Source organism: Nicotiana tomentosiformis, chromosome 10, assembly GCF_000390325.3.
Source record: "Nicotiana tomentosiformis chromosome 10, ASM39032v3, whole genome shotgun sequence".
Lineage (NCBI taxonomy): Eukaryota > Viridiplantae > Streptophyta > Magnoliopsida > Solanales > Solanaceae > Nicotiana > Nicotiana tomentosiformis.
This window is the reverse complement of record NC_090821.1, coordinates 15,442,822-15,456,087: the sequence shown is the minus strand read 5'-3', so window position 1 is coordinate 15,456,087 and position 13,266 is coordinate 15,442,822. Positions and strand designations below refer to the sequence as shown.

The following is a 13,266-nucleotide window of genomic DNA, read 5'->3' as shown; positions in this document are numbered from 1 at the left end:
AATATCTTCTCCTGTTCACGACGTTAGTTCTTCTATAGTTTCATGATTCCCTGCTATTTGCTTAAATTGACTTACTTGCATCTTCTAATTGTCAATTACTGGATTGGTCTTGCTGTGTAGTAATACTCATGTAGATTTTCTATATTGTACGAGGTTTCCATTGGGTTCAGTTTGGTAATTGTTGATCATAAAGGTTATTGTGGTATGAACTGTTGATTTGACTGTGCATTGAGTACATAGTACTGATATGGTGGGATCGGGCTGCACACCGCAAAAGGTGTAATAAAGGTGGATTGATGTGGTGGAATAAGAGTGAATTTATACTATACGGTGGGATTTTATTGCACGCTGCAACAGGTGGAATAAAGGTGGATTGACATGGTGAAATAAGGGTGAATTATGATACTGATATTGACATATGGTGGGATCGGATTGCGCGCCGAAACATATATATATTATTTACTATTGTTGATATCGTTATGGTGAAATAAGGGAGGAATTTGTGTTGTCTGGTGGGATCGGATTGCGTACCGCAACAACCTATATGTTTTCATTTCTTGAGCTGTGTTGGTTTTCTTTTGGTATTTGTATCTGAATTATTAAATATTGGTAATTCTGGACGACACTGGTTTATTCTTGAGGCTGTGGTTATTATTTTTAGTTGGCTGTTTAATTCTATTCAGTGTTCCCATTTTCTGTCATTATTATATACTGCGTTCAAGCTGTAGAGTAGGTGACCCGCCTTAGCCTCGTCACTACTTCGTCGAGGTTAGGCTCGGCACTTACCAGTACATGGGGTCAGTTGTACTGATACTATACTCTGCACACTGTGCATATTTTGGAGACGGTCCCAGCAGCAGCTACTAGAGAGCTCGGATTGGATGACCTGCGGAGACTTGAGGTACAGCTGCTCAGCGCCCGCAGCTCCTGAAGTCCCCATCTTTATTTTTATTTAGCCGTGTATTTTCATTCAGACAACTTTGTATTTATTTCAGACCCTTGTATGTATTACTCTAGAAGCTCATTCACTTGTGACACCGGGTTCAAGGATTTCTACAGTTTTAGCTTCCGCATTTATATTTGAATTATTGCAGTTAAATCAGTTCTTCTTCATTAATTAAATTTAAATTGTTAAAATGGATAAATTATTCTAACGTTGGCTTGCCTAGCAAATGAAATGTTAGGCGCCATCACGGTCCCGACGGTGGAAAATTTGGGTCGTGACAATTAGAGGCTCAGCTGCTCTTCGTGACTTTGTGAAATCTGGATTTTTTTTAAAATTTCGAAGTGTGGTTCAAAATTTGAGTGAATCATCTCAAGAATATGCTAACATCAGTTAAAGAAGTTGAGCCTTAATCTAAATTCTAATCTATGGTTGCTGTTGAGAATCGAGGTTCTGAATATCACCATGAACTTGGAATTCTTGGAACTTAGAATTGTCCATCTTGAAATTCTCTTACGCATTTATGAATCGTGGTGTTGAGCTTTAGTCAAGGAGATTAACCACTTCTTGTTGGAAGAATTTAGTGCTAAATTTGAAGACCATCATTTTTGAACACCTTGAAAGAACTAAGAACACTGCCTGATATATATATATATATATATATATATATATATATATATTTCCTTTTCCACTTCTTTTTGCATTCTTAGCTAGATTTCATTTAGTATTAGTTCAAGCTTGTGTTAATATAGTCATTTGTGTTCGTATTTTCTTTTCGGTCCAATTTTCTTCATGCTTTTCTCTTTATTTGTTTTGTTAATTTTTTGTTTCTGTTGTTCGTTTGTTATTTTAGCTTCTTTGTTGAGTCGCATAAATTGTATTCTCGCCCCAAAGTTTGGAAGAACCGCTTGAAAGTGGCTTGATTGAGTTTGACATCAACTTTGAATATTCATCTAAGAGTGAAAAAAGGCTTGAGTGGTGAGATTATTGGAGTGTGTGCCTAAAAGCCAAGTGCACAAGAGTGATACACGAGTGGTAAAATTTGAGTGCAATCTTTGAGGAATACACTAAGGGAGTGAATTTGGGGAGGTCTTTTTATTTTTTAATTATTTTCTTTGTTTGTGGGTACTAATATTTGGAATATTGGAGGTACTTCAACTCCAAAGGAGGGAGGATCTAATGAGACCATTTTGGAGGCTTTACAAAGGATATGGTCAATATATGGTCAAGTCTCATGACAATGTTCTTAACCAATGCCGTGGCTTACCACCTAATCCTAACCAAGGAGTGGAAACTACTGCAACACAACAAACTAGTTCTACTCCAACCGCACCACACATTACAAGGCTAATCAATCAACCACAATCTAGACAAGCAAGGGTTGAGCAACAACAACAACAACCTTAGGCCACAACGATCATAAAATAACTTGATGATTTGGACTATGACAACCACTATGATGAATCAGTTAAAGTCCAACCAATGAGGAATGGACAAGGTGGATTTAGAGGGAGAGGTGGAAGGAATCGTAGGGGATATCAAGGTAGGAACTTGGATGATATTTATGATTATGGTTATAATGGTAATAAAGAACATGGTAGAAGATGGAGAGATGAAGAAGACCGGGGTCTTAACAACATCAAGACTTCACTTCCTACTTTTAAAGGAAGTAGTGATCCCGAGGAATTATTAGAATGGAAAATACAAATGGAAAGGATATTAGAGCTTAGCAATGTATCCGATGCAAAGAGGTTCAAGCATGTCATTTCTAAACTTGTTGGTTATGCTTCTTCTTGGTGGGAGAAAGTGAAATGGGATAGAAATAGAAATGGAGATATGGCTATTGATTCTTGGGAATTTCTTAGAGTGGTTATGAGAGCAAGATTTGTGCCCGAAGAATATGTGAATGACTTGCTTACTAAATTGTACAACAGGAAGCATGGAAGCAAGAATGTGGAGGCTTACTTTGAAGAATTGGAGATAACTAGAGTTATAGCCAATCTTGACGATAATGGAAGACTCATGATTTCTAGATTTTTGGCGGGACTTAAACATGAAATCTCTAGCCAAATGACCTTGCACAAATTTGCTACTATACATGAGGCACTCCAAGGGGCTATCAAGGTTGAAAATAAGTTCTAAGAAGATAAGCAACTTAAATAGATCAAATCCAAAAGCTACAATACTTTATGGAGGAAAAAATAAGGAAATTTGACAATCTCTTTCAAATGAGAACAAGCCAAAAGTTGACTCCAAGTAGCAAAATGACGAAGGCAAACCAAAGGTTGAGGCTAAGGAGGGAGGTAAAAATTCTAAATCTTACTTTCAAAATTCAAACTCTAATAGGTGCTTTAAATGTCAAAGATATGGTCATAAAATGAGTGAATATCCTAATAGATGAACCATAATCCTTATGGAAGAAGCTTATGAAAGGGAAAAAAAAGGTAGAGAACCATGTGAAGAAGAAGAGGCCGAGTGTGATGATAAAGTAGAATATGACTCTCCTAGTTTACCTTTGTATGTTAGGAGAGTGTTGAGTACCCAAATGATGGAAGATATGAACCAAAGAGAGAACTTATTTCATGGAAGGTGTAAGATTAAAGATCAAGTGTAATATTTGATTATTGATAGTGGTAGTTGTGCTAATGTTGCTAGTACTTCTATGGTTGACAAATTAAATTTGAAGAGTCAAAGACATACTCGTCCTTACAAACTCCAATGGCTTAATAAATGTGGTGAACTTAAAGTGACTAGACAAGTCTTGGTGAGTTTCAAAATTGGAAAGTATGTTGATGAGATAATTTGTGATGTGGTTCCCATGGAAGCATGCCGTTTATTGCTGGGGAGGCCATGGCAATATGACAAGGGTACTACACATGATGGAAGGACTAATAAGTATTCTTTTGAGAAAAATGGCAAGAATATAGTCCTTACCCCTTTGACTCAATTTCAAGTGAGTGAAGATTATAGGCATATGAAAAAATTGAGTGAGAAGCAAAGAAAGAAGGAATAGAAAAGATTGGAAAGAAAGAAGAGAGAAAATAAGACAGTTCAAGTGAGGAGCATCCTTCTTATAATTCTTTTATGACTATTGCTTTTCTTGCTAGTTGTTTGGTTTATTATATAGATCCTTTGAAGAACAATTCAAGTGGAAGTGTAGAAGAAAGAGCTCCAAGTGAGGTGGTCTAGTCCACCCTAGCCCAAAGAGAAGATTCTTCCGTTCTTCAAGGAGGTAAAATAACATCTTTAGAAGTGCATCAAGGTATGATTGCTAAATCTAACACTCTTTATTCTTGTGATAAGCATACTGATATTTCAAGTATTAGTTTTGGTGCATTTATTGATTCTAATAATTCTTTGAGTTGTGAAGATACACTAGATAGTGATTCTAGTTGCTTTGATGGTTTGAATGACCTATTTGCTTATGAAGAATCATTGATTGAGGTTGAGAAATGCGTAAATGTTGCATCTTTATGTGATTTTGTTGAGCTTGATCTATTGATTGCTATTATTCATGCTTCCTTTTTTGAGGATCATTATTTAATTGGTGATGATTGCTTCTTTAAAGGTGAATTGAGTAGTAAAGTTTCAAGCTTTAAGCCATTTGAATATTTCTTGTTTGATTGTGAGATGGAATCTTTTGAGTTTGATTTGGATTTACCAATCAAATTTTCCATTTTTGAGAAGTCATATGAGATTATTAATGAGATTGGTTTGGAAGGTAAACTTTTTGAAAAAGAAGAAAGTTCTTTACTTGACTTGAATGCTAGTGCAAGCTTTCTCACTTTTTCCACTCATGTATTTATCGTGACCCAGAATCCCAACCAATTGGGATCGTGATGGCACATAACACCGCTTGATAGGAAAGCCAACACACAACAAAAAATACGAAAAATTACAATTTATGACTAACATCAAGATAATAATATGATATAAAAGCAACTCAGGAGTAGACATGAATAGTCTAAGATCAACACAAACGTTCAACCATCCCAAGAGTGGAGTTACAAGTACATGAACTTCTAGAGTTTACTACATACACTGTCTTGAAAGAAATACAATACTGTCCGAAAAAGTAGAAACAATACAACAGAACTGAAAAGATGACTCTAAGGCATGCGAACGGTATGTAGCTCTACCTTGAGTCATCTACGTGGTATCTACTAAGCACCTCTCAGGACTCCGCTGGTACCAATGTCTGAATCTGCACAAGAAGTACAGATGTGTAGTATGAGTACAACCGAGCTAATGTAATCCATAAGTATCGAGCCTAACCCCTATGAGGTAGCGACGAGGCTAAGATAAGACACCTACAAATAAAACTGAGTTGTTATAATATTAAGAAATACGAGATGAAGGATAAAGTACCAAGTATAAGGCAGGATAATAAAGTGTGCGAAAGACAATAAGTACATAAGTGAGGAACACAAAATAAGAAAGTAAAGGAAGATGTCATTGAGTAAACCACAACTCTTACTTTTACAACAACTCTGAACAACCTTTCAAAAAGTAAATTACGAAACCATAAAGCCAAGTCAACAATCCGAATAACAAGATAAGGCATAATGAAACCAACAAATGGCACGGCATCACCCTTCGTGCTTTTACTCTCATCCTCACATCATAATATAATAGATTATGATAAGCAAGCACGGAAATACCCTACATGAGTATCCTTACTTTCTCTCAAGTATGGAAACATCATTCGTGCAATGATATTGATATACGAAAACTTTGTATCGCACACAATTACTCTACCTCACAAGCACGACAACTCCCTTTGTGCATTTCACTTTTCCTCACCAAGCATCACTAATAACACAGTACCAAGCAAGGTGAGAAGCATATCCAACATCAATAGTAGTATTTGAACATAACTCGTCATAAGAAAATTGACCAACAATTTAGCACCAACAACCAAATCAGCAATTCAACGATCTCAACTCCCAATATCACAATAATCTCAATAAAGAAAATAACATGAATACGAGAAATCAAAGAATTTTATAATTTATCTAAAGCATGGAAGACATAATACAGAACGTAACATGGCACAAATAAGGCTAATTCTTCCCGCATGCTTATTCCATGGCCAACGCATATACACTCGTCACCTTGTATATACGACACTCTCGATACATAGATCATGTAGCGAATAGACTCCATTACACCCTAATTTCCTCAATCAAGGTTAACCAAGACACTTACCTCTTTCTAGGACAAGATCAACTATCCTACACGATATTCCCTTTGGAACAAGCCTCCAAACCACCCGAATCTAGTCGATTATTACTCAAATAAGTCAAGACAAGCTTTACAAACTACCCTCGTACGAAAAAGGTTCATCCTTTAACATAATTGGAAAGGTCAACAAAAAGTAAACCAGGCCCACGTGGTCGAAATCCGAAATTAAGACCAATTCCCGATTATCCATTCATCTCCGAGTCCAAACATGTGATTTATTTCGAGATCCGACCTCAATCTAATGTCTAAGAGCCCGTTTGGCCATGAAAATATTTTCACCCTTTTTCAAAAAAAATTCACTTTTTTTCGAAATCAGTGTTTGGCCATAAAATTTCTAAATTTCACTGGAAGATGAATTTTGAAATTTTTCGAAAATTTGAAAAACTCCAAAAAGCTATTTTCAAAATTTTTGCTCAGATCACTCACAAAAATTCAAAAATAACCCAAAATTATATTCATGTCCAAATACAACTCTAATACTCAAATACCATTTTCACTTGAAAAAAATTTTACTTTTTTTCGAAAGGTTACAATTCTTATGTCCAAACGCCCACTAAATCTCAATTTTTACAAAATCTCTAGTTTCTACCCAAAACTCCCAATTTCTACTCTATGAATCTTAGAATTGATAGTGAAATTCATGAAAAAAAGTAATGGAAATTATACAAAAACAAGTTAAGATTACTAACTTATGAAGTTGGGAAGAAATTGCTTTAAAAAAATTGCCTCTATGGATTCTAGGTCTCAAAAATGATGTAAAATAAGTTAAGTCCCGAAATGCCAATATTTTACCCAACTGTAGGTATTGCAATAGCGAGCTCTTATTTGCAATTGAAAGGTTCGCAAATGCGAACGGCTGGTCGCAATTGAGAACCAACCTCTGAGCTTCCAATGTTGCAAATGTGGTGCATTGACCGCAAATGCGAACCTGGGCAGTCCATAAATGCGAACTATGCTTCGCAAATGTGAAGCTTCCCCTTACACCCTCAGAGGTGCAATTGCAATTGGAACTTCACAAATGCGAACTAAATGCGAAGCTGCCATCCCACTTCCCAGTATCGCAAATGCGAGTATGTTCTCGCAAATGTGAGGCTCGCATTTGCGAACAGAACTTCGCAGATGCGATATCTGCAGCCCGCAACACCAGCAACCTTCAGCTATGCAAAAACATTACGCAACCCATCCGAAACTCATGCAAACCCTTAAGTCTTCAGTCCGAATATTCACACAAGTATATTAACATCATACAAACTCGCTCGCTCTATTCATCAAAATAACATCTAAAATCAAGAATCTTTTACCAAAACTCAAGATTTTCAAAGTTCAAACTCAATTTTCGAACTTTCCACATAAAGCACCAAAATAGTCTCGGGTCCCCTGGGATCCCAACCATACTTGCGTACAAGTTCAAAATCATCATACGAACCGACCAGAATCATCGAAACACCGATCTGAGGTTATTTACCAAAAATGTTGACCATGGTCCACTTTAGCCACTTTCAAAATCAAAAATCACATTTTCTTTAAAAGTTTGCACTTAAACTTCTTGAAAATAAACACGGACCATACAGGCAAGTCATAAATCATCAAACAAATCTATGGAAGGTCTCGAAACACAAAAAGAGGAGCTAGTACTCAAAATGTGATATTGGGTCGTTACATTCTCCACCTCTAAAAGAAATATTTGTCCTCGAACAGACATAGAAATGTACCTGGACTGGTAAAAAGATGCGGTTATCTACTCCTCATGTCGTACTCATATTCCCAAGTAGCCTCCTCAATGGGTTGACCTCTCCAACATATTTTCACAGAAGGAATATCTATAGATCTCAACTTCCGAACCTGCCGGTCTAGATTAGCCACCGTCTCTTCCTCATAAGTCAAATTCTCATCAAACTACATCGTGCTGAAGTCTAAAACATGTGACCTATCCTTATAGTACTTCCAAAGCATGGAAATGTGAAATATCAGATGTACCCCTACTAGTCTAGGAGGGAATGCAAGCCTATAAACAACCTCCCCAACTCTCTCCAAGATCTCAAACGGGCCAATAAACCTCGGGCTCAACTTGCTCTTCTATCCAAATGGTATCACGTCCTTCTCAAAGCATCACGAACCAAATCTGCACCTAACAATCTAGCCTCACCGGGCTCAAACCAACCAATCCAAGAACGACATCGCTTCCCATATAAGGCCTCTTACGGAGCCATCTGGATGCTTGACTGATAGCTGTTATTGTAGGCAAACTTTGCTAGAGGTAGAAACTAGTCCCACTGACCCCCAAATTCAATATACCATGCCCTCAATATATCCTCTAAAATCTGAATGGTCTGCACATTTTGCCCATCCTTCTGAGGGTGAAATGTGATACTCAGCTTGACCCGCGTGTCCAACTCACATTGCACAACTCTCCGTGTAGGCAAATAATCTCCCGGATGTAAATTTGAGCCAACCGCTGAAGAGTAGGATGTCATCAGCGGGGTGAAGTGTGTGGTTTTGGTCAACTGGTCCACGATGACCCAAACAACATCATACTTCCTCAAGGTCTATGGTAACCCTACAATCCATAGTGATGTGCTCCCATTCTATTCCGGTATCACGAACTTCTGAGTCAAACCACCGGGTTTCTGATATTTCATATGTTGACAATTCAAACACCGAGAGAGATGTCCAACAATGTCTTTCTTCATCTTTCGCCACCAATAATACTGCTTCAAGTCACGATACATCTTCGTGACACCTGGGTGAATGAAATACCATGAGCTATGAGCCTCCTCAAGGATCAAATCTCTCAACCCATCAACATTTTGAACACAAATCCGTCCTTGAAGCTGCATAACACCATTATCCCCAATCACGACCTTCTTAGAACCACCCCGCAACACCGTGTCTTTCAACACCAACAAGTAAGGATCATTAAACTGGCGAGCCTTGATGCGCTCCAACATATGATTATGCCACAAGAAAAGCAAGAACCTTACTAGGCTCCGAAATATCCAACCTCACAAACCAGTTAGCCAAAGCTTGAACATCCATGGCTAATGGCCTCTCCATTGCTGGTATAAATGCCAAACTGCCCATGCTCTTCGCCTTTCTACTCAAGGCATCGGTCACCACATTGGCCTTCCCCGGATGATATAATATGGTGATATCATAGTCTTTGAATAACTACAACCATCTCCGTTGCCTCAAATTAAGATCATTTTGCTTGAATATATGTTGGAGACTCCGATGGTCGGTGTAGAGCTCACATGGCACGACGTATAGATAGTGCCTTCAAATTTTGAGTGCGTGAACAATGGCTGCTAACTTCTAATCATGCACAGGGTAATTCTTCTCATGGACCTTTAACTGACAAGACGCGTAAGCAATCATCCTACCATCCTGCATCAATATCGCACCAAGCCCATTACGAGATACATCATAATACACAGTGTTAGACCCCGAACCTGTGGGTAACACCAATACTAGGGCTGTAGTCAAGGCAGTCTTGATATTCTGAAAGCTCTTCTCACACTCATCAAACCATCTAAAAATAGCGCCATTCTGATTCAACTTAGTCAATGGGGCTGAGATAGATGAAAACCTCTTCAGGAACCGGCGTTAGTAGCTTACCAAACCAAAGATGCTCCGAATGTCTGTAGCTGAATTAGGTCTAGGCCAATTCTGAACTACCTCTATCTTCTTAGGATCCACCTCGATACCCTCAGAAGACACAACATGACCCAAGAAGGCAACTGATTTCAACCAGAACTCACACTTCAAAACTTGGCATATAGCCGACAATCCATCAAAGTCTGAAGTACAATATGCAGGTGCTGCTCATGCTCCTCCCTACTACGGGAGTAAACCATAATATCATCAATGAAGACAATCACAAAGGAATATACATAAGTCTTGAACACTCGGTTCATCAAATCCAAGAAGACTTCTGGAGCATTAGTCAAGCCAAACGACATCACTAAGAACTCGTAATGATCATAACGAGTCTTAAAAGCTGTCTTAGGGAAATCCTATGCCCTAATCTTCACCTGATGGTAACCAAATCCCAAATCAATCTTGGAAAATACCTTGTCACCCTGAAGCTGGTCAAATAAATCGTCAATCATAGGCAATGGATACTTGTTCTTGATAGTGTCCTTGTTCAACTGCTAATAATCAATGCACATCCTCATTGATCCGACCTTCTTATTGACAAATAGCACAGGCACACCCTAAGGTGAAATACTAGGTCTAATAAATCCCTCGTCAAGCAGATCTTGCAACCGATCCTTTAATTTCTTCAAATCAATTGGAGCCATATGATATGATGGGATAGAAATAGGCTGAATGCCTAGAACCAAATCAACGAAAAAGTCAATATCCCTACGGGTGGCATACCCCGTAAATCTGTAGGAAATAGCTCTAGAAACTCACTCATAACCGGTACCGAATCCATAGAAGGAACCTCTACACTAGAATCTCGGATGTAAGCCAAATATGCTAAACACCCCTTCTCAACTATACGTCGGGCCTTCAAATATGAAACCACCCTGCTAATGGAGTGACCGAGGCTCCGTCTTCACTCTAATCTTGGCAACCCGACATGTCTAAAGTCACAGTCTTGGCATGACAATCCAAGATAGCGTGACACGAGGACAACCAATCCATACCAAGAATGACCTCAAAATCCACTATATTCAGAAACAGAAGATTAACTATAGTATCAAAACCATAAATAGTGACAACGCAAGACTGGTATACCCGATTAACTACTACGGAATCTCTAACCATTGTAGACACCAAAATAGGAACATCAAGGGAATTACGAGGCATACTCAAGTATGGAGCAAAATATGAAGACACATAAGAATATGTAGAACCCGAATCAAATAATTTGGAAGCATCTCTATGATAGACTAAGATAATACCTGTAATAACTGCTTCCAACGACTCCGCCTCAAGTCTAGCCAGAAATGCATAGCAACGGGGCTGAGCCTCACTAACCTATCCTCCACCACTAGGACGACCTCGCACTGACTGACCTCCATCTCTAACTAACTGGCCTCCACCTCGGGCTACATGATCCCTGCTTCTAGCTGGATAAGTGGGTGGTGGGGCAACCGGTTCTGGAATCATGGCATGAGTACCCTGCTGTGGCATACTGCTCTGCAGCATTAGGCAAAATATCACGACATGCCTCAGAATCCCCACAAACATAACAAGCCCTTTGTTGACTTGGCTGTTGAACCTGGAGCTGTCCTTGACAACCCGAATAGCCACCCTGGTAACTCTGTATCAAAGGTGCACTAACCGGAGCTGGAGGCGCACTGTATGCTAGCTACTTGGAATGAGGTCCATAAGCACTGTGGCTGCCGTGAGTACCATGGTTGACCTGTAGAGCTGACTGTACCAACCTGATAGAATGGCCTCCAGACAAGGTACCATTGAATCCTCCAAAATGATGGGGCCTCTTGTTAGAGGTCGTCTCCCTCACCTGGCCTCTGATGCGCTCGATCCTCTTGGCGATCTCCACTACATGAGTAAGAAAAATCTCAGTCTCGGTCTCTCTGGCCATCTGAAGTTTGATGCTGTATGTAAGACCCTCTATGAATCTCCACACCTTTTCCCTCTTAGTAGGGATCGGGATAGCTGTATGGCGTGATAGATCAACAAATCGAGTCTCATACTGAGTAACAGTCATGCTATCCTGCTGAAGGCGCTCGAGTTAACTAAGCAACTTCTCTCTCTAAGTGAAAGGAATAAACTTCTCCAAGAACAACTACGAGAATTGAGCCCATATGAGAAGAGGTGATCCCGTTGGCCTGCCCTACTCATAAACCTGCCACAACCTCTTGGCGGAACCATACATATGAAAAATGGTGAAATCAACTCCATTGACTCCACTAGTCCGATGTTGCGCAAAATCTCATGGCAACAGTTCAAGAAGTCTCGGGGGTCATCTAATGGTGTACCACTAAAGTAAGGGGGAAACAACGTGAACCTGTCCAACCTCGTCAGCTCATCAACTAATACCGCAGGTCTTTCCCCGGGCTGTGTAGCAATAATTGGTCAAACCGCCCAAATTGGTAGAACTGCTGGGGTCTGATAACAATGGGCCATCTGCTCTAGGTTGTGAGTAGTAGGAGTCTGAACTCCTCCCCGACTTGAAAAAGGGTTGGTGCCAAAGGAAACACACCTACTTGAGCCATACTCTCCATGAAACCAACTATGTAGACTAAGGTGTCCTGAAGTACTGGGTAGCAATGAACCCCTTTGGGACCTGAACTTGTCCTACTGGCTCAGTCAGAACTGGGATCTTATCATCCTGCTCTATCTGAGGCTCAACAATGTATGCTGGTGCATGTGCTCTAGGCTGAGTTCTGCCTCTACGTCTGGCTCTTGCCCGACCCCTACCCCTACCCCTAGTAGTGCCTGCAATCTGGGACTCCGGCTCCTGATCGATTGTGGATCAAGTACACGTCCTCATTATCTGTGAGAGAATAAGAGAATAAAGATTCAATCTTAAATATAGAACAAAATCACATGATAGAGAAAGCAAGAAAGTGAAGTTTCCTAAAGCCTCATAGCCTCTATATGATAAGTACACGCGTCTCTATACTGATCCTCAAAACTCTACTAAGCTTGCCCATGACTCGTGAGACCTATGCAACCTAGGGCTCTGATACAAACTTTCACGACCCAAAATCCCAACCAATCATGGTCGTGATGGTGTCTAGCACTGCTTGCTAGGAAAGCCAACACATAACAGAAAATACGAAAGAACAAACATTTATGACTAACAACAAGATGATAATAATATGATGTAAAAGCAACTCAAAAGTACACATGAATTGTCTAAGATCAACATTAACTTTCAACCATCCCAAGATGTGGAGTCACAAGTACTTGAGCTTTTAGACTTTACTACATACATTGTCTTGAAAGAAATACAATACTGTTTGAAAAAGTAGAAATAGTACAATGAAACTGGAAAGTTGACTCTAAGGCTTGTGAACGGTATGCAGCTCTACCTCATGTCGTCTACGTGGTATATGCTAAGCCCCTCATAGGACTCTGCTGGTACCAATGTCAGAATC

At 39.4% G+C, this 13,266-nt stretch overlaps 1 protein-coding gene across 1 annotated transcript; it reads right to left on the bottom strand.

Annotated features, from left to right (window-relative positions):
• Window positions 1-8,772: 8,772 nt before the first annotated feature.
• On the bottom strand, window positions 8,773-9,268 carry LOC138899799 (uncharacterized). Its single transcript, XM_070186494.1, has 2 exons — window positions 9,164-9,268; window positions 8,773-9,117 (listed from the first exon to the last, which is right to left on the bottom strand). Exons 1-2 carry the CDS (start codon window positions 9,266-9,268, stop codon window positions 8,773-8,775), a joined length of 450 nt encoding a protein of 149 aa, XP_070042595.1.
• Window positions 9,269-13,266: the final 3,998 nt, after the last annotated feature.